General features: G+C 41.1%; 1 protein-coding gene across 1 annotated transcript; it reads left to right on the top strand.

The window, feature by feature from the left end:
* The first annotated feature begins 286 nt into the window (after positions 1-286).
* Positions 287-26,496, top strand: sbno1 (strawberry notch homolog 1 (Drosophila)). Its single transcript, XM_034191852.1, is given in 39 exon segments — positions 287-350; positions 353-420; positions 573-671; positions 855-1,082; positions 2,254-2,377; positions 4,132-4,232; positions 4,341-4,381; positions 4,383-4,435; positions 5,077-5,231; positions 5,960-6,093; positions 6,199-6,289; positions 6,383-6,544; positions 8,293-8,428; positions 8,539-8,588; positions 8,590-8,645; positions 12,405-12,487; positions 12,490-12,557; positions 12,634-12,690; positions 12,692-12,817; positions 12,956-13,053; positions 13,141-13,231; positions 13,233-13,293; positions 15,008-15,211; positions 15,304-15,345; positions 15,348-15,464; positions 15,543-15,712; positions 15,811-15,942; positions 16,111-16,246; positions 17,150-17,262; positions 17,348-17,419; positions 17,502-17,601; positions 17,717-17,791; positions 17,891-18,037; positions 18,225-18,319; positions 18,408-18,494; positions 20,863-21,000; positions 21,433-21,509; positions 21,620-21,813; positions 23,684-26,496. Coding segments are annotated over 39 exon segments (4,206 nt in total). The 3' UTR covers positions 23,845-26,496.
* Positions 26,497-27,376: the final 880 nt, after the last annotated feature.

The following is a 27,376-nucleotide window of genomic DNA, read 5'->3' as shown; positions in this document are numbered from 1 at the left end:
TGCACGTTGTGTTGGCAAGTAGAATGCGCAATGTTGCACAACGTTTATGCGTGGAAGATTTTATTGAACATTTCAAAATTCTCTTTGCACAGTTGCATGCGCCGGCACATCTCTAGTGTTCAGTATACACCCATTAAAGATGAGTTTACTCTCAGGCACAACACAGGGCGTGCAAGTGCCAGGGGGCCTTTACTCTCCATAGCTTAGCAATGCGTTTTTTTTTTTTTTTTTTGGAAGGTTGGTTACAGTGGTAAGAGAAACCCTACAATGACTATTTTTCCTGCAGATGGATCCTGGACAGGATTTGCTGCTTACAGCCCTCAGTGAAAGTGGCATTTGCCCAAATGATATAGCCTGTTCGATGTTGACTCTCAGGATGCTGATTCTCAGGATGTTGCACAGCCCTCTACAACCCAACAAGTAAGATGATCTCAGCAACGGCTTGCCAATCAGCATGATGTTTTTTGGGGCGGGGGGTGGTTTGGGTTGCATTCCCAGCGTAACATTTTTCTTAGAAGGTATTGTTTTAAATGATTCCCTCATTAATGTTGTAATTTCTGTCTTTCTTCCAGTCTATCTCCATTAGTGCCCTCGATGTTGGTTTGGGGGCAGACATGGTGGAAGCTGTTCGGCCCCAGCCTGCTGCTCCAGTCCCCATAGTTGCTATTAGGGTGAGATTACAATACAAAACCCTGTGATTGGGGTGGGTTAGGTCTAGATCTTAATCAGTGTATAGTGCTTAGAGAGGACTTGTGACTTTTGGCACTATTTGAATAATTTTTGACAGTATTTTCATTTTCCATGTTGTGACAAGTTTATTTTCTTTGCCTAACATCTCACTAATCTTTTCACAGCACAAACCTCAGCCAACGACCACCACATTTGTCTTAAATCAACTAAATCAGTTGCCATCAATAGGAGCCGCTGTGACAAAGCAGTCGGCTACAAATCCTATTAAGCGAACAGTAACTGTAACCAAGGTGGTACAGGTTACTAGTTCAGCCCTGCGAGGTTCGGCGACTACTTCCTCCACAAGTATTCCTGCTTCAGTAACCACAGTAGTGCCTTCTAACAGTGACCAGGTAAGTTTGTAGAAGCTGTGTGTGTCGTCTTCATAAAATAGATTTTATTTAATACATTACAAAGTAGGGATAACCCACTTTCGTTTTTGTTTTTCTGTGGCAGAGTACTGTAATTTCCGGACTATACATAGCACACCTGAATATTAGCCGCACCCAGCAATTTTAGAAAGAAAAAATAAATTGTACATAAATAGGCCGCACTTGTCTAAGCTGTGGGTCTCCACGTTGTAACATGATATATTTACATAGATAGGCATTAGACAAAGTTTTTTTTTTTTTTTTTTTTTTTTTTTTTTTTTCCCTGAAAAAAGATATTCGCCCTTGTCTAACTCGGGCGAATATCTGTCATTGTGGGTGACTGGGCATGGACGTCGGGCCTCTGAAAATACATACCGCACGACAACTGCATGTTATTTGCATTATTATCACTTACTGAGATACATAACACGTGGAATCACATTAACAATATTTAATGTCATTTCAAAATGCATGAGACCCAGCAAACGCGTACATAAAAAGTTGGCTCACTTTAACTTTTGACATTTTGGCTGGTACCGCGCTGCTCTCCAAATTCACCAGTGCATCCTCATCAAGCTGGCTGCTTTGGCTGCTGTTCATTGTCGTACTATCCATGATAAAATCATCCGGAATATCCATATTGTGACTAACACGTACTTCTCACCTTTTCATCTTTTCCTCTGCGGACAGTTCTTGGGCTGCGCGCTATGACGTTATCAGTTTATGCACAGCGGGCGGGTATTGGGATGATCAGTTTGTTAATTTAGGTATTTCATGGCAAACATTTACCATCATAAATAAAAAGGCAAACTACTTGTGTAGCAGAGCAGCGGTGAAAATTTTGAACTTACTTGCAGATCTTGGGTTAGAACCACTATGCATTCTCCTCTTGGCAAATTTGCAGAGCAAAATTTGCAGTCCACTTTACTTTTATCTTCATTGATTAAAAATCTATATAAACAGCTGAATTCTTTGCCAACTTACTGTCCTTCTGCCACTAAGTTAATTACTGCAAGTATAATTGCAAAAAGCAGTATCTGAACAGTATTCCTAACGGTGACTGTGGCATTAGGGCATCTCTAGCACAGAGAAATATTTCAGTGCATGGGGTGGCGGCTCTGCTGATTCTCCTACACTTGTTTTTCCTCATCAGACTCAGTTGAAAGACCTTCTCAAGTCCAGCAATGTGAAGGGCAGCAGTTTGATGGAGCTCATGAAGCTGAAGCCTCCATCTGATATTGCTACACCAGTGGCAACTGCAACGGCCACAATTCCAAGTAGGTTATCCAAATGTGCAGTTAAGACAGTGTTGCTATTTTTGTACATGCTGTACCTATTGTTGGTGGAACAACACAGTTTATTATATTGAAAATTTTTGATAACTACGTACTTAACAACCATTGTACTCGAGTGGCATACATAAAACTTAATCAGACATTAGATTTAGGGCTGTAGTGACTAGCCGATAGAGCACCGATATTACTTTGGTGCACTTCCATGACCGATATCAATCAGGCATGTGAGAATTGTGTATTTACACATTTTTAAATATGTAATTGTCCTCCAGCTGCTCCTGGACCTCTCAGCTGGAGGACACATTCTGTGTTTGGAAGGAGGTGAACTGACAACATTTCTCTGTGAGGCGCGTGTCTCTGCCTGCTGTCCTCACGTGGAAATATAAAAAACATCTTTCACCTTTGTTGCTGGGCTGCAGCGGGCTGGACACAGCGCAACCTCCTCCATGTCTTTATTGACGTTCAGGCATTTTTCCGCACTGAGTACAGGTCAGCGATGGTAGCGCAGTGATAAAGTGTCCATCTGGTAATCAGAGCTTACGGGTTTAAATCCTGTAAGTGATATTTTTTTTAACTGTGGGGTTGTGTATTGCGTCCCGTTTTATGTATTATTTATATCAACCCAGTGATATTCACTAATTATATAGCTGTTTTTTATTTTATTCTCCACATCAGCGGTGTGATGTGGTGCAGTCACTCGCGCTGTGTTCCTGCTCGAAAGATACTGCCGCGTGGAGGAACCGTCACACCGGCATCGTGCACGCCTGCCCGTCTGTGCGATGTTTTTGTGGTTTGTTTATATGAGCTGTTTTGTCGTGAGTCACTCTTGAGTTGTACTTATTCGTACTATGTGTGGAAGCACACTAAAATGAGCTGTGTCGTGTTGAAATGTTGATCTGCTGCAGAAAGAGGATTTAAACGTGATCATGGATAAAATCAAATGGGGCTGGGTTTGTTCGTGCTAACACGTACACCGGTAAGCTCAATTTGCGACGGTATAATCAGCATGAACATCCGCAAATCATCAGACACAACAGGGTTATTCCCTAAATGTGTCATGACTATACATCATGTGCCCTGTAATAGCAGAAAATGTTTCCAATGCTGTTTTGTGAAATTACATTTTGAATCGCTTGGGAAAATCACCTCACTGAAGCACAAAATGACTTGCGGCATTGAGTTTCTACAAAAACATAGGCGTCTCTCTTGAGCATGTCTTCAAGTTGCTACTTGAAATTGTGCAGTTTGATGGGTAATGGACATCAGTCTACTGTCTAAATACTTCTGGATCTGGCTAAATAATACATGTTGTATTGCAACACTTTTCACAATAATCACTTAATTTTTCATCAAATTCTGCACCCCTGTTACTGACAGACACTTGTATACAGTGCTGTGGAACAAGTAGTCACTTTTCTTGATTTCTTTTCTATGAATGTCTCATTTGAAAATGTTTATTTAATCAAAGGCGACCAAAAACACACAAAATAGTGTTTTAAAGCAACTATTTTTGAATGAAGCAAAGGTTGTATCACATTTATATCTATGGGGGAAAAAATAATTTCCAAAACAGAAAAAGATCACACTAACTCAAGTTCCAACACTTAAATTGCCTTGTTCTCATTTGCCTGCCTTGAATGAAATTTTCTAGGTTCTAATGAGAACTTTAAAGCTGCTGCGTGTGAAGTGTATTACCTTTTAGATTGTATTGGTAACATCTCTGTTGGTGTTTTCAGATGAAATGAATAATGGCATAAAGAAGGAAGTGTTGGGTAAGGATGCAGGTCAAGTCTGGCCTGGTGATGACAGTAAACTTCAGAACTTTATGCAGTGTCTGGTAAGTATTAATAAATGTAACATGTTAATTTACAGTACTGCTGCACTCAAGTTGATACTTCTGATTGATTATATTTAGATCATCTGAAAAGTGAGGGTGTGTTCACAGAAACCCCCTACAGTAAAGGAAGAGGATGAGCCTGAGGAGGAAGGGAGAGGAGCTGGGACATGCTGAGACTTATGCAGAGTACATGCCATTGAAATGTAAGAATGTCTTCATGGAGACGGTCCAAGGATGTGTAATTTCAACAGAATCATGGATTTCCGTGGTTTAGTTGTGTAACTGATCATAGTTGATTGTATGTATCTCTCTGGTCTGGTTTTTGCCATGTCAGGTTGTATGGTTTTTTCAAATTGTATTAGTGCAGTTGAGAATATTGAAGAATCTTAAGCAGAACTTGGATGCCATTACTGCACAACATGTAATAAGCCCACTGTTAGGGACAGATGTATATTATTTAATGGATTGGCACATGTGTAACTTTGCAAATAAATACTCAGACTGCTCTGTTTCACAAAATTTTCTCACAAATGTCTATAGAATTTCTTCAATTCATTGTTCTAAATGCGAGTCACATCCTTGTCTGGTATTACAGTATGTCAGTTTATTTCTTAGTTTTGGGAGTTTACTGATTTCATAAAATTCAAAATATTAATTAGAAAAAAAGAATAGAGCTTGATGGCAGTATCCATTGCTAAAACAGTGTAGATGTGATAGGGAAGTGTAGCTAAGGTAAGAATTCTGATTTTTTTTTTTTTGTTTGTTTTTTTGTTCCAGTTGCAAAAGTAGTTTATTGCCGTTTGTAACTTGATCATTGACTGATCATTATGTCAATGCAGTGAAGATGGGCTGCGTCATCCCGATCCTGTCGTGGAGACCAGTTCCCTGTCCAGTGTCAGCCCTCCAGATGTGTGGTACAGACTGTCCATCGCAGAAGAAATCATAGATCGAGGTTGCCTCTCTGCTTTGCAGCTGGAAGCAATTACGTATGCAGCTCAGGTTAGCATTCTGCTTATGATCTTCTCAAGTAACATGATTGTGTTTTACGGGTGTGGCTGTTTAACATATAACCTGGCTAAAGACTTACAATTTGAGCTTTTTCTCCTGCACATATTCCATTTATCTGTTAGTGTATTATTTTGTAGTTTTAATTACTTTCTCTGATTATTAGTGTTACAAACACAACAATGATTTTAAACAGCATGGAAGATTCTTGAATTTGACAGAATTCAGGGTGAAACCCACTTACAGTTGGTGTTGGGGGTATTAACACATCCCGACAGCTTTTTCCCCACGATGCGCCCGGACACCCCTATCTACACATTTATCTTGTAGACGTGTCTTAATTTGGTGGCAGTTAAAAGGTGGTTTAATATAATTTAATATTTTTAATATATTTAATGTTCCCCATTATATAAGTAGCCCGTGGGTCTGTTTGCAGATTAAAAACATCTGAACACTTCTGGTTTTGTATGTGACGGGTGGTTTTGCCATGTGTACAGTAGTGCATGTGTGTTTTTTTTTTGTTGTTTTTTTTTTAATATAAATCTAAGGTATTAAATCTGTAACGTGCCTCTTGGGCTATGTGTGTGCACCAGCTGATTTGTTTGACTGACTGCCATTTTTTTTAAAACATTGTTCAGGATAGTTTAATTTAGGTTAAATTGTCACTTCTGAAATGCCTGGTTATGGAAAGTGAACGTTTCTCTTTGCTCTTTGTACCACAGCAACATGAAACATTCCTCCCTAATGGTGAGCGAGCTGCATATTTGATTGGTGATGGAGCCGGAGTTGGGAAAGGTCGGACCATTGCAGGGATCATCTATGAGAATTACCTTTTAGGCAGGAAACGATCTCTCTGGTAAATTTGATTCTTTTTATTTTCAACACTTATTCACCTAATTCTTAATAATCATGTATAATTGCCTTCATTGTGGAACCTCATTAAATATGCTCTTTTGTTCAGGTTTAGTGTCTCAAATGACTTGAAATATGATGCTGAACGGGATTTAAGGGATATAGGAGCAAAAAACATTCAGGTTCATGCACTAAACAAGGTAAGCTGCGTCTGACGTGGAAATGGCAAAGTGAATGTTGCACTGAACATGTAATTTAATACGCATCTGATTTGTTTTGTTGGGTTTTTTTAGTTCAAATATGGCAAAATCTCCTCAAAACACAATGGGAGTGTGAAGAAAGGTGTGATCTTCGCCACCTACTCCTCACTGATAGGAGAGAGTCAGTCCTGGAGGAAAGTACAAGACAAGATTTCACAGCTCCTCCACTGGTGTGGGGAGGACTTTGATGGAGTTGTATCCTTTCATACGCTTTTTTTTGGGGGGGGGGGGGGGGGGGGTGGGGTGGTGTAATATAATGAGGTAGATGTCTCGGGGACAGTATTCAAAAGTTTTGGATTTGCTCATTTTGGTTCGATTTTGTTTTTACACACTTGCACGTCCTGGTAGGTCTTATATACAATGCATCTGGAAAGTATTCACAGAGCTTCACTTTTTTCACGTTTTCTTAGTCTTCTTTGTCTTTCGGCTGTTCCCGTTAGGGGTCGCCACAGCAGATCAAATCGTTTCCATCTCACCCTGTCCTCTGTATCTTCCTCTGTCATACCAACCACCTGCATGTCCTCTCTCAGCACATCATGAACCCTCCCTCTTTGTCTCCCTCTTCTCCTCCTGCCTGGTGGCTCCATCCTCAGCATCCTTCTCCCTATATACCCCTGGGTCCCTCCTCTGCACATGTCCTAAACCATCTCAATCTGACCTCTCTGACTTTGTCTCCAAACCGTCCCACCTGAAGCTGTCCCTCTGATATGTTCATTCCTAATCTTGTCCATTCTTGTCACTCCAAAGAGAATCTCAACATGTTCAGCTCTGCCTCCTGTCTTTTTGTTAGTGCCACTGTCTCTAACCATACAACATAGCTGGTCTCATTACTGTTTTGTAAACTTTCCCCTTCCACTCTTGCTGATATTCTTCGGTCACAAATCACTCCTGCCACCTTTCTCCACCCACTCCACCCTGCCTGCACTCTCTTCACCTCTCTACCACACTCTCCATTACTTTGAACAGTTGACCCCAAATATTTAAACTCATCTACTTTCACCACTTCTACTCCTTGTAACTGCACTATTCCACTCGGCTTCCCTCTTTCACACACATGTACTCAGTCTTGCTTCTACTGACTTTCATTCCCCTTCTCTCCAAAGCATATCTCCACTTCTCCAGACTAGACTCAACTTGCTCTCTACTCTCACTACAGATTACAATGTCATCTGCAAACATCATAGTCCATGGGGACTCTTGTCCTGATCTCATCCGTCAACCTGTCCATCACCACTGGCAAACAAGAAGGACTCAGAGCTGATCCTTGGTGTAATCCCACCTCCACCTTGAATGAGTCTGTCATTCCGACTGCGCATCTCACCGCTGTCACACTATTCTTGTACATGTCCTGCACTACCCTAACATACTTCTCTGCCACTCCAGACTTCCTCATACAATACCACAACTCTTCTCTTGGCACCCTATCATAAGCTTTTTCTAAGTCCACAAACACACAGTGTAACTCTTTCTGTCCTTCTCTGTACTTTTCCAATAGTATTCTCAGAGCAAACATTGCATCTATAATGCTCTTCATCGGCATGAAACCATATTGCTGCTTACAGTATTATTCCAAAATAAAAAAAAGCTGGGGGAGGTGTGTGTGGATCGGGAGGTCTGGGCGGCTTTGCTTGAGCTGCCTGCCCCCGCGACCCCGACTCCGGATAAAGCGGAAGAAAATGGATGGATGGATAAAAAAAATAAATAAATTCCTGAGTGTTGACTCATGTCCCTACTCATCTTGGTTGCTATGATGTCTGATAGGAGCTTCAATGCTGTGGAGAGGCAGGTAATGTGCCAGTAGTTGGAGGGTGTCATACCCTTGTGGGGGTCTTTCATGATCAGAATTGTCCTGCTGTGTGTTAGCCAGTCGGGGTGAGTACCTGGTGTTCTGGACTGTCTTCTGTCAGGGTGGCGGTTGTTTTCCTTAACCAAATGTCTTTAAGATAGTCTATGATGAGTGTCACAAAGCCAAAAACGTGTGCCCTATTGGATCATCTAAACCAACTAAAACTGGCCTTGCAGTTTTGGAGTTGCAGAACAAACTGCCCAAAGCTCGGGTGGTGTATGCAAGTGCTACAGGTCAGGCAAATAATGAAGTGGAATAGTTTATTGGCTTTATTTCCAGCAGTTAATCTGTGCAGACACTGCAGATGTGGTAAAACAAATACCTACTGCTTTTTCCTGTCTAGGTGCTTCTGAACCACGAAATATGGCTTACATGAACCGTCTGGGCATCTGGGGGGCATAAAACCCCTTTCCGAGAATTTGGCAACTTTATCCAAGCTGTGGAGCGGAGGTGAGCTTCTGTTTACTGTTCGATGCAACACAGTTGTAAGCCAACAGGTTCATAACTGGCTGTAAACATTTCACCACGGTACTCTGATCAGTTGATCATCACTGTTCACACATAGATGTTTGCATTGGTACAGTTTCATTTACCAGTCAATCCTTGGACTATTGCCCTCATAGATCTCCTACATGTTCCTCACACAGTGTGGTCATAGCCTGTGCTTCCAGGCACTGATTACTTTCAGTGTTACAGTACATACAGAGCTTGGCAAAAAGGCTTTTTCTTACTTTGCCCCTTCAACCTGGAACAGGATCTGAAGTTGTCCAGTTTGATTCCAATGGGGGATTTCACTTATTTTAAGGACACTTGGAAAAATCCCTGGAAACTTGTTCCTTATTCTAGTATTTTAATCTTTCTGTTTAGCACTTTGATTTTACTGAGTTACTGCCCTTTATTGTTATCATACAGAATCTACAATGAGATTGGAGATATCTCCTTTTTCTCTGCAAACAGATTGTTGAATGAAAAACAGTAGTTATAAGAAAGTATAGGTACCAATTATATACAAGATTAAATCTTACAGGACAGTGCAATTGAAAATCTTGATGTACAATATAAGATAAGGATAATAAGAAATATATAATATATATTTGGGGGTCGTTTTGAACCGTTGGGATTTTTCTGTAATTATTGTATGGCTTTTGCCTTGGAATATAAAGCGCCTTGGGGCAACTGTTGATTTGGCGCTATATAAATAAAATTGATTTGTTATTGTATGTACTGAAACGGGTCTCCTCTTGGGAATGAGACTCTTGTCTCAATGAGACTAGTAAGTACCTTTGCTACAGCAGGTACAGTAGTGTTCAGAATAATAGTAGTGCTATGTGACTAAAAAGATGAATCCAGGTTTTGAGTATACGAGGTCTGTTAGAAAAGTATCGGACCTTTTTTATTTTTTTCAAAAACCATATGGATTTGAATCACGTGTGATTGCATCAGCCAAGCTTGAACCTTCGTGCGCATGCGTGAGTTTTTTTTCCATGCCTGTCGGTTGCATCATTCGCCTGTGAGCAGGCTTTGAGTGAGCACTGGTCCACCTCTCTCGTCGTCAAGGAATGATTTGGAGCTTTGCTGCATCAATTTTTTCCTGAAACTGTGAGAGACCTCCAGGTGGACACCATTCGGAAAATTAATATGGCTTTCAGGGATGATTTTATGGGGATTACACAGATTGAGTGCTCCAGCCGGTTTAAAGACCGCCCACAGCGTCTGAGAGCGCGGCGTGCTCCGAGCGCCGATCGACAGGCTCAAACCCGCTAAAACAACCAGATCATTTCCAACGTGAAGGCTTTGTTGATCCGGGACGTCGTCTGACTTTCACAAAAAGGCAGAAGGCGTGGACATCAGCACTTTTTCGGCACATTCCACTGTTACAGGAGTTTTTTGTTTTTTTTTTTCCATGGAAAAAGAGGCGGATGAATGTGCCACCGTGCCGCTCATGACGTGGGACAAAACCACCTCTGTGTTGATCTTTCAGGTGGCTTTCAGACGGCTTCCGGTTGCTTTTCAGTCGTGTGAATATCCGAGAAATTGAGCATGAGCTGGACATGCCCCAACATGTCCTGTGAGGCTTCATCACAAGCGTTTCTTTGCGCCATGCGGCTGCGCCGCGACGCACAGGATTCCTCCACCCTCTTTCCATGACAAAAACTCGGGTAACAGTGGAATGTGCCGTTCACTTCTAAACTGGACGCTGTCTTGATCCGGTATGTCGTCTGACTAGCACAGGAATTGTGAAAAGACGTGGACATCAGCACTTTTTCGGCACATTGAGACAGGCGTTCCGCCATTTCCTTAACGAGAGGGGTGGACCAGTGCTCACTCAAAGCCTGCTCACAGGCGAATGACGCAACCGACAGGCGTGAAAAAACTCACGCATGCGCACGAAGGTTCAAGCTTGGCTGATGCAATCACACGTGATTCAAATCCATATGGTTTTGAAAAAAATAAAAAGATCCAATACTTTTCTAACAGACCTCGTGTTTTGTTACATGGGAAACAAGGTACCAGTAGATTCTCACAAATCCAACAAGACCAAGCATTCATGATATGCACACTCTTAAGGCTATGAAATTGGGCTATTTAGTAAAAAAAAATAGAAAAGGGGGTGTTCACAATAATAGTAGCATCTGCTGTTGACGCTACAAACTCAAAACTATTATGTTCAAACTGCTTTTTTAGCAATCCTGTTAATCACTAAACTAGTATTTAGTTGTATAACCACAGTTTTTCATGATTTCTTTACATCTGCGAGGCATTCATTTGTGGGTTGGAACCAAGATTTAGCTGGTTTACTAGTGTGCTTGGGGTCATTGTCTTGTTGAAACACCCATTTCAAGGGCATGTCCTCTTCAGCATAAGGCAACATGACCTCTTCAAGTATTTTGACATATCCAAACTGATCCATGATACCTGGTATGCGATATATAGGCCCAACACCATAGTAGGAGAAACATGCCCATATCATGATGCTTGCACCACCATGCTTCACTGTGAACTGTGGCTTGAATTCAGAGTTTGGGGGTTGTCTCACAAACTGTCTGCGGCCCTTGGACCCAAAAAGAACAATTTTACTCTCATCAGTCCACAAAATATTCCTCCATTTCTCTTTAGGCCAGTTGATGTTTCTTTGGCAAATTGTAACCTCTTTTGCATGTCTTTTATTTAACAGAGGGACTTTGCGGGGGTTTCTTGCAAATAATTAGCTTCACACAGGCATCTTCTAACTGTCTCAGCACTTACAGGTAACTCCAGACTGTCTTTGATCATCCTGGAGCTGATCAGTGGGTGAGCCTTTGCCATTCTGGTTATTCTTCTATCCATTTTGATGGTTGTTTTCCATTTTCTTCCACGCTTCTCCGGTTTTTCAACTTTTTAATCAAACTACGCTGTTCTTCTGAACAATGTCTTGAACGTCCCATTTTCCTCAGGCTTTCAAAGAGAAAAACATGTTCAACAGGCTGGCTTCATCCTTAAATAGGGGACACCTGATTCACACCTGTTTGTTCCACAAAATTGACGAACTCACTGACTGAATGCCACACTACTATTATTGTGAACACCCCCTTTCTACTTTATTTACTAACAGCCCAATTTCATAGCCTTAAGAGTGTGCATATCATGAATGCTTGGTCTTGTTGGATTTGTGAGAATCTACTGGTACCTTGTTTCCCATGTAACAATAAGAATATACTCAAAACCTGGATTAATCTTTTTAGTCATAGCACTACTATTATTCTGAACACTACTGTAGATCTGCATGCTGATATTTGGCACAGGTTTTACACCTGGTGCCCTTCCTGACAGAAGTCCACATTATATGGAAAAATGTGGCGAAGTGGAGTTTGAACTGCACTGAAACTAAGCACACTTGCGCACCACTCCTGCTCAAAGTAAGTCCCTTGGCTGCTCCCTTGTTTTCACTTGGGGGTCACTACAGCAGATCCAAGGCAGGTAGATCTGCATGCTGATTTGGCACAGGTTTTACACCAGATGCCCTTCCTGACACAATTCCACATTACATGGAGAAATGTGGCGGGGTGGGTTTTGAACTACACTGAAAACCAAGTGAACTAACCACTTGGCCACCACCCCTGCCTGTGTCTCAGTGAGACTACCTGTATAAATAATGGATTAACAAAAAAAAATCCATAAGTTGAGAAATTTGAAAAATGATTAACTTGCATGATGTTCATGTCTCCTCAGAGGTGTTGGCGCCATGGAAATAGTAGCCATGGATATGAAACTAAGAGGGATGTACATTGCAAGACAATTGAGTTTTACAGGCGTAACTTCAAGATTGAAGAGGTTCCGCTGACTCAGCAGTACATCAACATGTACAACAAATCTGTACATTTGGTAAGTAATATTTAAAGAGCTTTCTGCTCGTGGTTTTATTTGCACCTGAAATTGCTCCATTACGTTTGTGTGTCAGTGGGTGAACGCTCGTGAGAAATTCCAGCAGGCTGCTAACCTGATGGATGCAGAACAAACGCATGAAAAAGTCCATGTGGGGTCAGTTCTGGTCTGCACACCAGAGGTTCTTCAAATACCTCTGTATTGCCTCCAAAGTTCGCAGAGTGGTTCAGCTGGCCAGACAGGAGGTCCAGCATGGGAAGGTAATACGACCCTTGGAACGGTCGTTGAATATGTGCACATCTTCATCTTGGGTGAAGGTGATGGATGTGTAACTCCTCAGTACATCAGTGATAAGTTATCTGTGACATACTGACAAGCGCCCCCCCCCCAAATATCAGTGTGTGGTGATAGGTCTTCAGTCCACTGGAGAAGCAAGAACACTTGAAGCCTTAGAGGAAGGCGGCGGCGAGCTCAATGACTTTGTGTCAACGGCAAAGTATGTAGTAACTAAGCTACAACTGAACAATTAAAAAAAATTGACACTTTATTTTAAAAGTTGTGTTCATTGTAAATGTTGTTGCAGAGGTGTGCTGCAGTCCCTGATTGAGAAACACTTCCCAGCTCCTGACAGACAGAAGCTCTATAGCCTGCTCGGTATTGATCTTTCGGCGAAGAAAAACCTCTGAGCCCGGTGACACTGGTGCAAAACCTGAACAGAGAGTCAACAAAAGGAAAGGTAGTGAAAACACATTGTTCCAGATCAAAGTTGTCTTCATAGCAGGAGAATTTCTACATGCACTCACAGAATTGTGGCATTTGATGTTCAGCATGATGCAGTTGTACAGTGCATTAATTATTGCAGTATTTGATCATGACTTAATATTCAATGTTGTGGGTGTGGAGATGTCCATGAAAATACAGTACTAGTGAAATGTTTGGACACATTTCCCCATTCCATCAAATGGGGAAATGTGCGGATTGGTGCGCCCTGCTCTAGTAATTGCCTATAGACTGGGCTGGGCCCGGGTGAGTAGAGCACTCAGATGCTTGCTTGGGGGGGTTTAACCAGAATTAAAGGCTGAATAGTGTTTGTGGCTGGAGGTGGTCCCATAAGTTTTTGTGGTTGTGCAAATTGATTGCAAACTCAAAAAAACTGTTGCGCATTGTTACGAAATCTTTGCAAGGCTCGTGTTTTGGAGCCGGTATCCTAAATACGGTATGAAATGTACACCAGAAAGAGAATGTCAGTTTGGAATAAAATTAAGCATAGATTGTGTTCGTCAGGATGATGCCAGAAATGTTGCCGTATTGCAAATTTGTAATGGCAAAGTAAAAACATTGGTTTGCGGCATTTTGAAATCTGTGCAGGGCATTCAAAGCATTGTTTGACATTTGTATCAAAAGGAAGATGTACAGAGCCTGAACCTGGTGAATGGGTCACAAGTGTGCATCCACGTGAAAAATATGAATTCCACATTAAATGATAGTCATCACATGTTCTCCCGCGTGCACTAAAATGTACCACAGTTTCCTGAGTACAAATTACATGTTTAAAAACTACGTTGTGCTCTCTTAAGTTGCACTTTTTTTTTTTTTTCCCCTGTTATCAGCTCTTTAATTTGTGGTTTTTTGTGAATGTTGTGCCCTTATTGGAGTTTATTTTTTGTGCTTTGATTCCTGTTAAAGCCTTATATAAATAATTACTGTGTGTGCACGCGCGCATCAATACTTATATCAGTACTCTGGAAAATGAGATGTTTTTGCTTTTATAATACCAAGGTAGATAAATGTGTAGCAGGAACCAGCAGGTAGCTCAGTGGATAAGGAGCTGACCTGCCAATATGTAGACCTAGGTTCAAATCCCGCTCATGCTACCTCTCTGTCCTTGGGCAAGATATTTTCATCTGGATTGTCTCATTCGACCCAATTGTAACTGGGTCCCGGCCTCAGCTTCATGCTATGGAATCCGGTGACACGAACGGACGTCAGAGCAGATACAGGACTGATTGATGTCTTACCTCAGGGAATGTCACATGCAGCAGATGCATAAAATGTATTTTCATGACAAATCTGCAAGAAAATTAGAGATTTAGGAGATGGGAATCATTCAGATTACCGGGTGACAACGTCATATTAAATGGGAAGCTAATCATTAGCCATTGAACCTGGTGGGCTTAATTGTAAAAGTGTTAGGCTGGCCCACGGTCCAACGGGATGTTGGAGATAAACTAACAAAAGTCTTAAAAACATTTTATCAGGAAGTTGTTTATGAACATGAATGTTCCCAGTTAATCGTCACGTTGTTGAATATCAGTGCAGGTGGCAGTAAGGGGGGATGTTGTGTGAAGAGAAATGAATCTTCTAACTGAAGTCTTTGATCTTTTGAGGAGAGTTGCTTTCGGAAAAGTCTGTAGTTTTGGTTTTTATAATTCTATATCGTTGTCATTCAGGTTCAGACATAAAACAACCGAAAAAGAGGCCCCGCATGCACGGGGGTTTATCGGGTAGCAGTTCAGAGGACAGCCAGTCAGAAGACATGGACAAAGACTCCGGTAAAGAGTATGACAGTGATGACAGCTTGAAGTCTGTCAGCTCAGCCGATGAAGACGATGACTTCAACCCATTCAGAGATGAGTCTGACGACGATGAAGACGGTGAGAATTGTGAATTCATTTTCGGGTGGTCGTTATTGTTGCGTGTAGACTAATCTTGGTTGTCCTCTGATCTTTATGCTTTCTTTGCTCAGATCCTTGGCTTATCAGAAAAGGTCCAAAGAAAGCAAAAGATAAGAAAAGAGAAGGAAAAGTATCGATCCAGATTCCATTCAAAGTGCCTTGTTAGCCTCTGGGCTCGGCTCCACCAGACTGGTCTTTACTGCCTCTAACCCCCCTAGTGCACCGACTGCAGGTAAGCGCATTACCCGAAGGCAGAGCAGGTTTGGACTACTTTTGTCTAAATAGATAACATGTTTTGTTTGTTCCCAAGTCAAAGCAGAGAGTGAGGATAGCTGTCTAACAAGTCACGATGCAGTGGAACTAGCCCAGAAAATGAAAAAAGAACTGTTGGAAAGGCTTGAAGAACTGTCTGAGGATCTCCCTCCCAACACACTAGATGAACTAATAGATGAACTTGGAGGGCCTGAAAATGTAGCAGAGGTATCAGTCTGTTTCTGACATCAAATATAATTCAGTTCTTTTTGTAATGTTGGTCACAAATAGATTTTACATTAATTCGTTCTTCAAATGTGTTTCAGATGACGGGCCGGAAGGGTCGTGTGGTCAGCAATGACGATGGCAGTATCTGCTATGAGTCTCGCTCTGAGATGGATGTCCCAGTGGAAATCCTCAATCTTACAGAGAAGCAGAGATTTATGAATGGAGAAAAGGTAATGCCTCTGTTATTCCAAAAAGGAGCTGTGGCAGATTTGGTTCTTCATTGATGGTGTAAAACTGGGGTTAGGGTTAGCAGTGCCTTCATTGCCAAACATTCCAGGAGAGAACAATAATAAGTTGATTCCATAATCATGAATGCTGATAACTTTTCTTCCATACAGAACATAGCCATCATCTCAGAGGCTGCAAGTTCAGGGATTTCCCTGCAGGCAGACCGACGAGTGAAGAACCAGCGGAGAAGAGTCCATATGACGCTCGAGTTGCCTTGGAGTGCAGACAGAGCTATACAACAGTTTGGTGAGTTGACCCCAACGAGTGGTGATCAACTATAATTTCTTAAGAAACCATTGCAATAATAGTTGTAGCTTGTCAAATTGAAATTGATTTTGTTCTTTTCATTTTTCACCATAAATTGACATATTTGGGTTTTGATGATATTGCCGTTGTCTGGGGCACTATGTAGTTCATGTTAATTTCTTGTGATTATTTAATCGACACCTCAGTGGAAATTTGAATTTTGTACTCTGCCCTCTATATGACCCAACCAGCCACATTAAACTTTACAATTTAGCCTTCTGTAACTGATCTATTTAGCGTTAAATGTAACCCCACCTTTTTTAAAATAAACTAGATAAAAAAATCTAGTCATCTCTAAATGGCATTTTCAACCTTAATATAGCAGCCGACAATTATTTTCTGTCTCGACTTCGTGCCATAACGGCATAGTGTAAAAAGAATTAAAGTAATACTCCTCTGTTTATCTGAGCTTTTCTGTCCCTTATTTACATAATCAGGACAGCTACAAATGCACGTTCAGTATGAGATTCTGGTGTGTACTCATTTTGTGTATGAGTGCCACCCTTTGAACCACCCAAAGCTTACGAGACCGTGGCACTCACTGCATAGATGTTGCATTTATTCAAGATGGCAGTCAGTAGTGACTTCCAAAAACCATGATGAGGCTAAAAATGTGGGTTTTCCTTCATGGAAATCTGTTCTACCTGGTAATGCTCCAACTGACATTCCTTCTGCTGAACATGGAAAAGGATTAGCAGAGGAGGAAAGCTTTTGTTTTGATCCTGATCAGCAGAGCAAGTGACAAGACTTATTTCCCCTTGTTAGAATAACTGGAGAAGTAACCTTTTATAGAGCTGTGATGTAAAATGTTACAAATGCTCTTCTTTGTTTCCTTTGGTTCAGGGAGAACTCACAGGTCCAACCAGGTCACAGCTCCAGAATATGTTTTCCTCATATCTGAACTTGCAGGAGAACAGAGATTTGCATCCATTGTTGCCAAAAGATTAGAAAGCTTGGTAATGACTGTTGGTTTCAAACAAGCATTTAAAGGAATTCAAATCTAGAGACTAAATATTTATAGCCTGTATTTGTTTTTAATAGGGTGCTCTCACTCATGGAGATCGAAGAGCAACGGAAACCCGAGATCTCAGCAGGTTCAACTTTGACAACAAAGTAAGCACATTCACAATTTGTCTATAAAATTCTTCAGTTGTCTCCATGGGGACAGTCACTAACTTGTTGATCTTCGCTTCAGTATGGGAGAAATGCTCTGGAAATTGTGATGAAGTCTATTGTAAAGCTTGATGTTCCATTGGTGTCCCCGTCTTCAGACTTTAAAGGGGATTTCTTCAAAGGTTTGTATTCCACAAAATGACATTGTCACAATCTTTTGTTTGGTACATTGACCGTTCACACTCTGCTGTCGACATATTTCTGGTTTTCCTGTCTGACTTTTTGTTCCGTTTGTAGAAATTCAAAACGGACTAATAGGTGTGGGTCTCATAAATGTTGAGGACAGATCTGGCTTTTTGTCACTGGATAAAGGTGATAAGCTATCATCATATTGAATAACTTCTCAGCTGTACTTAACTGTGGAAAGCTTGAAAAACACATTCAGTGACTTAATTTTCTTTACTGCTACAGACCACAACAACATTGGGAAGTTTCTTAACCGTATTTTGGGCATGGAGGTTCAGCAGCAGAATGCCTTGTTCCAGTATTTTTCTGATACACTAGCTGCAGTTATTCAGGAAGCAAAGAAGAATGGGAGATATGACATGGGCATTCTTGGTAAGATGGTCATCAAGTCTGTTACTGTTAAACCAAATGTGCACATGCAGAAGAGAAAAGTGCTTTAATTTCTTTATCTCCCTCCATAATCTTGTGCTGACATAACTGGACTTAAGTGCTGCATTGGAGTGAGAATGTATTCAGTTTGAATGAAATTAAAATGTGACACAAGCTGATCTCCTCTTAGATCTGGGTTCTGGTGACGAGAAGGTGAAGAAGGTGGACTGCAGAAAATTCCTAACACCAGGCTATACAACATCAGGACACGTTGAACTCTACACCGTATGCTAAGAAACATTTATATAAGTATTATTTTTGACTTGAGGTATGTTTGGAGCTTACAGTACCTGGCTTCCTGCTGCTGTCACAGGTCAGTGTGGAGAGGGGGATGTCATGGGAGGAAGCAACTCATCTTTGGGCAGAACAGAATGGACCAGATGATGGCTTCTATGTCCAGGTATGGGCTTAGCAGTATTCCATACTATATATATTTTCCATGTTTGATTAGTTCATACACACAAAAATCTGTACGTTGCCAAGTGTGCACAGGAACAAGAATTGCACCCTGAGTGATAAACTTTATTGGACATTTATGTGGATGATGACAACACTTTTAAACATTAGATGACAGAATAGGTTTTGTTTGCTCAGGAAGGTGCATGCTTTGCCAAAATCATGTTTTGTGCAGACACGTTGGGTACAATACCTCTTCCCCATCTGCCTATTTGTCCTCTTTGGCTAATCTAAGGATGTACCCCTTATATGCTTTGGACACTACCAGTGTGTCACGCCCCCCAGGTCTAGTTTGTGTAACTCTTGAGTGCTCACTTCTAGAAAGCATTTTATCCTGTGCTGCTCTGTCACAATAAATACTAGTTACTACACCTACCTACGTAACATGTCATCTGAATAGGGTTAGCTTGTCTGTGGGTGGGTGTGGAGAGCACACTTTCTTAAAATAAATGTCATTGATGTAGATTTTCAGGGCTTATAATATGGGGTGGGTGGAGTCTTGTTCTGGTAGAGTCTGAGGCCCCTGAGTCCAGTGTGAGTATGACCCAACTCTTCATGTCTGCGTTCATGTGTGCATCTTGGAAGTCTGGTACCTTGAAGGTACAGTTTATTTATTTATTCTGTGCAGTCTCATTTACAGTTTTAAAGACTGAAACATCCATCTCCATCCACACACACCTGCACATCTACGGTTCTTATAACATCTTTAGCAACGCACATTGATGTAATACAGAAAATACTGCACTGGCCGTATCGCAAAAACTTCAAACTGCTGTACTTCCCCTTTCATTTCACCATGATGAACATTTATAATGCAGCTGATGTACAAACCTTACAGTAGGACTTGTTTCTGCACTCTGCTGGGATTGTCTATTTGTATTACTTCATTGTGTAGTCAATGGATGGCTTTACATAATTGTCCCATCTCACTGAATTCCTTTGACTATTTGAGTCCCTGCAGAGAACTTGTGGATGAGGTGTTGATATGACCACAATTTCATAGATTAGATTAATACTTTTTTTTGTTTGTTTTTTGTCTTTTTGTTTTCTGTGTACTTTGGGCCTATGCGATTCTGCAGTCTATCCCAGTACATCCTGCTGGTACCCTGGACAGGATGCCAGTCTGTCGCAGGGCCACAATTAGACAAACATGTTCACACTCGTGCACAAACCTGTAATCAATAGACCGTTGCTACATTCTCAATGCACATGCTCAGTAGTGCGTAAATTTCACGTGACTACCTCCCACTGCTGTCAGCATGGGGAGTGTTAAGTGCCATTTGTCCAAAATGTGTACAAGGACCAGCTCTGGCAGCTTATTCCACAGGGTGGTGTTCTACTGCAATCACCCAAAATTTAAAAAAGGGGATATAACAGGATGAAACTGCTCAATCCTGTTTGCCTCCTAACAGGCTGGCTTATAAATTGCAGACCCGGCAACCCGCTCACATACGAAAGTAAAGAACTGTACCCTCGGCCAGAAGTTCAACTGTTAACACCTTTTTACCATTTCTAAAAATAAAAAATATGGAATTGGTGTGTTTCTTTTCATGACAATTGGAGCAGTACACTTTGTTTTTGAATGGAACATTCTGCAATCTGCCTGCCTTTGTGATGGGGAAAAAAATCCATTATTTTTCTGGCTTTCCTCCAAAACACAGCTACCATTTGAATCAAGGCATTAAATGTAGTTTCACACAAGCTATTTTTACTTTTGTAATAAATGATTTTTACGAATAAAGCTGACAAAAATGTCCATGCAGAATTACAGCTGACAGCGCCATTGTCATCTCTTACTGGTCTGTCACATCTGGGACACGCTTAAGGGACTTTGTCCACTTTTCGTTTGGCCAACTTAAAGGCAGTTGTTGCAGTGTTATCTAGATGGATTTTGTCATGTCCGTGTATTTACACGGAGATGCACAGCCACGTTAAAAGGCACTGCTGCTGCCCACGGCGTTCCACGTGAGTACTCTGTGCTCAGGCACTAACAACATAACTATCGGTCTATTTAAAGTTTTCAATTCACCTAAGCTGCATGCCTTTGGAAGCACCCGGAGAGAACCCACATGAACATGAGGAGAACATGCAAACTCCACACAAGAAGCGATTCCAAGACCTTCTGGCTGTGAGGCCACAGTGCTCACCTTGCTGCCCAAGCATTTTATTCAATGAATGAAAATACTTTCCATTACACAAATGGAAAAACATTAATTTAGCATGAAAATGTTTCTCACTTTAATTTGCCTGCATTGTTTTTCAGTGACATATTTGCCGTTTGCTCGTTTAAAAGTGGAAGTTTTTCTTTTCAGATAAGAAACAACAGAAAAACTGCCATCCTGGTGAAAGAAGTGAACACCAAGAAGAGTCTGTTTTTGGTGTACAGGCCGAACACAGGAAGACAACTGAAACTGGAGACGTATGCAGACCTGAAGAAAAAGATGAAAAAGGTTACAGAACTCTTTAAATCTGTCAAAATGCTTGTTTATTTTGGTGAGATTACGCAGTTTTCAGCCCACTTTCATCTCTTCCAAACTTGGCGACAGGCTAAGTTCTGTCAAGAGAATAAGTCAGTTGAGTTTTATTTGCTTGAGATCTGAATGTAGAGAGCTTCAGAACGGGATGTGATCTATTTCAGTCGACTTCTCAGATTTAGCATATTGACCTCAGTGAAACCTGTTGAGTCATAAATGTCCTATCACAGTCATCGGTTCATCCCGATCAGGCTGCTGCAGTGAATAATGCGTTAGGACAGGAGCAATGCTGTGTTTGAAATTGGACCAGATATTATTGTTGGATGTTGCTAAAGGTGTGAACTCAAAGTAGCCTTCTCAATGGAATGAGACACTGAATGCTTTATTTGAGGAATGGTGTCTCCTCAGGTTTTGTCAGAAGATGCCAAGCAGCACTGGACTGAGCAGTACAAGTCCTCGGCAAACATCTGTTCTCATGCTTTTTGGTAAATACACTCGTCACTGGGCCTGCGCTGAAATGTTTGCATCAGATTATTCAGTCGACAAACGTGATGCTTCTGTTTGCTCTGTGGTTGAAACTGTTGTTGTTTTGCAGGCGTGGCAACTGTAAGAAAGCCCTGAAGGGTTTACAGTGTGAGGTGGGCCTGCGCTGCAGGATGTACTATGTTCTGTGTGGCTCAGTACTGAGCGTATGGAACGAGCTGGAGGAAGTTCTTACCCCCGTCAGTGGAACCAACGTAAAGGTCCAAATTGTCCGCCTCAGAACAGAAGATGGTCAGAGAATAGTTGGTAAGTTAAACCTCTAAAACTAGAGTATCCCCGAGGCTGTGGGGTTTCCAGCAACTAAAAAGTGTTACTACTTGTGCTTTGGGCAGAAATAAGATTTTCGCTTTCTGTTGTGCCATCCTCATTTATTCTGACCGTTTTTATATATATATATATATATATATATATATATATATATATATATATATATATATATATATATATATATATATATATATATATATATATATATATATATATATATATATATATATATATATATATATATATATCCTTGTAGTTTCTGAGCAGTACTCAATTCATTTTGGAGCAGAGGTTTGGAAACATGCATAGAGTTAAATTAAAGGAATTATGATTAGAGGAACTAGTCATTGATATTTGAGATCACAATTTGATACTTGAGACAAGCCAGTATGAATTTGTTTTCTACGCTGTTGTCTTCAAATTGAGAACACTGAGCAAATGTTTGTGCTTCAGTCTGTATGATGTAAAGTTGCTGCTTTTCCTAAACAGACTTTGCAGTAAGTTAACATCAAAGAAGGAACAGCTGCAGTAAAACTACAACGGGTTACGAGGCTCCAGAATTCCCCCAAATGGCTGCTTTGTGTGGCTTTTTTGATATAATGCAAGTATTTTATTTATTTATACAACTGCTTGCACATGTGACCTGCAAATTTTCTTCACTCTCCCATGTTGATGAACACAGAGTAAACCCATGTTTGTTTATTGGAACAGGGCTGGGCGGGAGTGAAGCTGCAGGTCACATCATCAGCACGGTCACAACCACTTAAAATTTTCAGTAGGGGGCTGCAGTGCTCCACGATAAAACAAAGTTGTTCATCTGGAGCCTTGACTAAAAATGAGCCTCTGCATTAACACATTTGGTTACACAAAGTATATCTTAAAATGACAAAGACCAACAGTTCATTGTGTGAAGTCAGAAGTTGGTGAAAACTTTCCAGTTTTTGGTCCATTGGGGTGAAAACAAATTATATGCTATGATGCTTAAATACAAGAAATTAAATATTCTGATTCTTTGGGTATCACCAGTCAAATTTTGAATACCTCTACAACCTGCAATATTTTTGAAACATGAAAGCATATGAATTTCTGTAGAATTAAGACAAGCAGCTGCAGCTTCCTGTTCTCACAATTGACTCATTACGTGATTATGTAACCAGATTGACAAAGAACAAATTTAATAGAAATTTTTATTCTTATTAAATGGCAGTTATTAGAGAAAATAAAGAAGTACAGAGACTGTTCAAGCCAAGCTGCACAGAGCCAACAACCGCAATCCATGTTTTAATCTGCAGTAACTCGCTGAACCACTGCAGGACTCTCCAGCCTTCTTCCTGGAGGTCACTGCCCTGTTTTCCAGCTGTTAATTGGCTGAGTGCACTAGAGTTGGTAAATGGGCAGAGGGAGTGGTGAAAATATGCAGGGCAGGTGATTTCCAGGAGAATGCTTGGTGACACCTGGCCTGCTGAGGTCATCTTAGACATTGACCCCTGCACACATTGACTGCAGACAGATTCAGCTGATAAAGTTGATCAACTGCTAAATGAGTTCAGGTTTTTGATGCCTTTCACCTGTTCTGTGTATTGTGTGTGAACTCGGTGACCCAAATAATCATACTTGGTTTTAGATTTTCGTGATTGGCTGACCTTCCAGAAAAGGCCTAGAGGGGGCAGGTTTTCTTTCCAGCCACTGACTCCAAAAGGTGGTTTCACTGATTAAGGTCACTTTGCGATGATGAGATTCATCAATGAAGTCACCTGCTGAAGGCTGCAGCCTCAAAAAAAAAAAAAAAAATAGTTACTTTTTCTGATGGTTTAGCTACATTGTCACTTTTAAATGTTTTTTCCCACAGGACTGATGATTCCAGCGAACTGTGTGGCCCCCTTAATTAACAAGCTGTCCACATCAGACCGGTCCCAGCAGCTTGCTGTTCAGGAGCAGCAGAAGCGGCAGCAGCTCCACCCCCAAAGTCTTAGTCAGGCACCCAACAGTGTTTGGGTGGATGACTCTTGATGGGACCGATCTCTGCCCCCATCTCAAGGGTCCACACCCCCTTCAGGGATCCACAGTCACATCTGGAGGCTCCGGGACTGCTGGCCCCGCCCCCTTTGTTTTGGCGGGTCAGAGGTGATACCTAAGCGGTGATCTTTCCAACATGTAAAGTAGTTGTACAGAGAAACGTACATTGGTTTTCAATCTTCAGACTTGTTTTCACCTGAGGCATGAAGGGTGATTTATTGTTCTCTGATATTCAGAGTGAACGTTTCTTATGTTGATCCCTAGAAAGAGTGGGAAGACAAAGAAAAGTTGATCTGTTGCTGTTCCGTTCTCTATTCCTCAGCTAAGCTGTACGTTGTTTAAATTTTGTACCACAGCTTAAGTTGAGGCAACCTGCTTGTTCTGGTCCAGACCGAAAGTGGACAAGAATGTCTCCTATTCAGTCTGAGAAGAACTTTGGGCGAAACTACAGTGTCACATTTCTATCATTCAGCCTGGATTCAGCAGTTAATGGTCACAAGGAAATTTATCTCAGAAATCACTTCATCACACCTTAAATCTCAGTCAGTCCTGCTGCCGTTTGTGCTGTAAAGTCAGATTGATCCATCTAACCCGGTGGTGTCCAAAGTATTCCAGAAAGGGCTGAGAGGGGGCAGGTTTTCTTTACAGCAAGTGATTTCACTGATTAACATCGCTGAGCAGATGTGATGAGTTCATCAGTGAAATCAGCTGCTGGAGTTGGTGGCTGTAAAGAAAACCTGCCCACTCTTGGTCTTTACTGGAATGTCTCTGGATTCCACTGAACTAACCAGTGACTTAGATTTACTGAAGCTGTTGTATATGAGCTCATGATGGGAGACCAAAGTGTCAGTCCTAAGATACTTTCTATTTGAAATGTTTAGTTTTTTTTAATGTTCCGGTTTTACATTTACACGTATGTAAATTGGTCTGAATTAATTAAGCTTATTTCAGATGTTAAAATGTTAACTCGTTTTTTTTTGTGAATCAGATTGTGCACCAGAAGGAATGGCAACGAAACATTGTTTCCCATTTCTGACCGTATTGTGATGTTTGTTTTAATTTTGCTTTGCTTCAGCCTCAGCTGCTCTGAGCTGTTTTTATTTGTAAGAGTTGAAAAGGTTTTTTTGTACAGTGACATTGAAGCCTTAAACAGTTTAGTAGTTACATGTTAACACCCCCCCCAAAAAATTTATATTGACTACATTTACATGCTGCAGTAATAACCAGAATAGTTGCCACGGTAACCAGAAATGCCTTGTGTAACCACACCAGTTCAAACTAAGTGGCCACAGTCAATTAAGTTTAATTAAAAAGAAAAGAGGTGGAATAAGTTTGAGATGGTTTTAGCTGCATGAACATTTATCAGCATTTTCTTGTATTTTCTGTTAACTGTTTGCACACACTCCCTCTCGCTTTCATTCTTTGCACTCGTCCATCTGTAATTGTTTTTTTTGGGGAGGGGCAGTTGCTGCATTATTGTCAGGTGTCACAAACAGCTGCGCTTTTCTTTAAACTTGTGCAGGGACACGTGTTGTCATACCTGTTCTCATATGTTAAGCTGTGAACATACATATGTGATCACATTGGGGCTCTAAATGATTCAATCATGCATTCATTGGTCAGAATGTCTGGCTCCGCCCCCTCCCAATGTGAACATTCAGGTAAATGTAGCTTTTCCCTCTTGTGCTTCCACAGTCAATGGATACCTACATTAATTTGTAGTACATTGAGCCTTCCTCTATTCACAAACTGTAGGAAAAGCGCCCCCCCCCATTGAAAGTCCAAAACCACCTTTGGTCATTCTTTTTTTTTTAATGTGATCTTCAGTGTTAATTACAGATCTGTCCAATGTGCTCCTTTTGACAGGGAGCCACAGAACTGAAAGGTCATTAACAGACCACTGTTTAAATTTTTCAAACTATACAGGTTAAAGGAGCACAACTGACTTAACAAACAAAAAACAAACCCTATGACATGGAGAACAAACACTAATGCTGCTCAACAAGCCACCACCATAAATGCATGACCGGATCATGTCTTTCTGCTCAGTAACATCACTGGCTGCATTTGCATCTTACAGCTTTGCCGCACAAATTACACATGTATTTGTAATTCCCCTCTTTTAAAACCAGGTGTATGAAATCTGCTTGTCTGATAGTTGGAGGGAGCATTGAGGAGTTGTTCTTGCTCAGTCATGTTGTGGATCAACACTGGTTTTGCTGATGGAGAGGGACGGCTTTACCCTGTGGATGTTATTTATGTGTCCCAGACTGTGCTGATTGATGAGACAGTTTGAAAACTGGGTAAGAAGTTTTCAGTGTCATAGAAATGTGGGTTTGGTTTGATGGAAGTATTAAAGTCACATATTGCACCATGTTCCACCTCAGTTCGTGCACAGGACTTGAAGAAATTCTGTAAAATCTTTTCCAATATAAGGTTTACTCACTAATGGGACGTCAATAACTACTTTTACTATTTAGTGTTGTTTATGTATATAGGCTGCTGAATTATTTTTGGTTGAAAGAATGTTGATTGCTTTGCAGTTGAAATACTGCATGAGTTGAACATACGGACAGTTGTACAAAAATTCTACATGACCTGTACAGGAATGAGTGTGATGCTCAATAAAGCTTGGTATACGTCTGAGTGCAGTTTGTCACCTACTGAATGCTCGGCTCAACAGTTGCTGTATAGTTGCAGTCGTGGTATCCGCCTTGGCTAAAACTGTTTTCTAACTTTTTTTTTTCTTCACTGTACATACAGATGAATACTACTTTGCACAGCATTGAAGGTTTAACATCAAAAGTTTGTGGAGTAACTAGTAAGGGTGGTGAATGATATACTGCAGTAATTTGTGGTTAACTGGCAAAGGACCAGGCCAGTCATATATTTAGTGAAAATATTTTGTATTAAATATAAATATCTGATTCCTCCTTAGGTGTCATGAGCAGTAGAGTCTGTACAACTCCTCACTTGGTGGTGGTGGGGGGGCAGTAGCCAGTAAACCAGTAGTAGGGTTTCTGGTATTTATATTTGCAGGTTTTTACTTTCACTTTTGATACTGTGTGCTTCTTACCCTGTGTTTTATATAATGCTGCTGGAACCTCAATTTCCCTGAGGGAGTCTTCCCAAGGGATCAATAAAGTTCAGTCTAATCGAATACAAGAAGTTCTCCCCCTCCCCCCATATCATTCAGTCTTCATCGTGGAGGAAGGAGTAACCAACTGTTCCAAAGATCCGATAGAACGTCGGGGTCACAGCTGAGGATAATTCACTTATAATGGCTCCCTCGCCAAGGTCGTCCGTTGGCATCTCCACCTGCCTCAATTGTGGTGACCCTATCGAGCTGTCGTGGATATGGTGACACCAGCACATGCACCCTGACCCGTTTGATGCCTGACAGAAATTTTAGACAGCAGGAGCAAACTGCTTAATCGAGTGTGTGAGGAGGTGTTGGTCAACAACAACACCTGGGCCAGAATTCTCACACTAACATAATTTTAATAACAGATGAGTCTAGATGCAG

This window comes from Thalassophryne amazonica, chromosome 17 (genome assembly GCF_902500255.1).
Source record: "Thalassophryne amazonica chromosome 17, fThaAma1.1, whole genome shotgun sequence".
NCBI classification, from domain to species: Eukaryota; Metazoa; Chordata; class Actinopteri; order Batrachoidiformes; family Batrachoididae; genus Thalassophryne; species Thalassophryne amazonica.
Note: the sequence above shows the minus strand (reverse complement) of the source record. Positions and strands in the feature narration are given on the sequence as shown.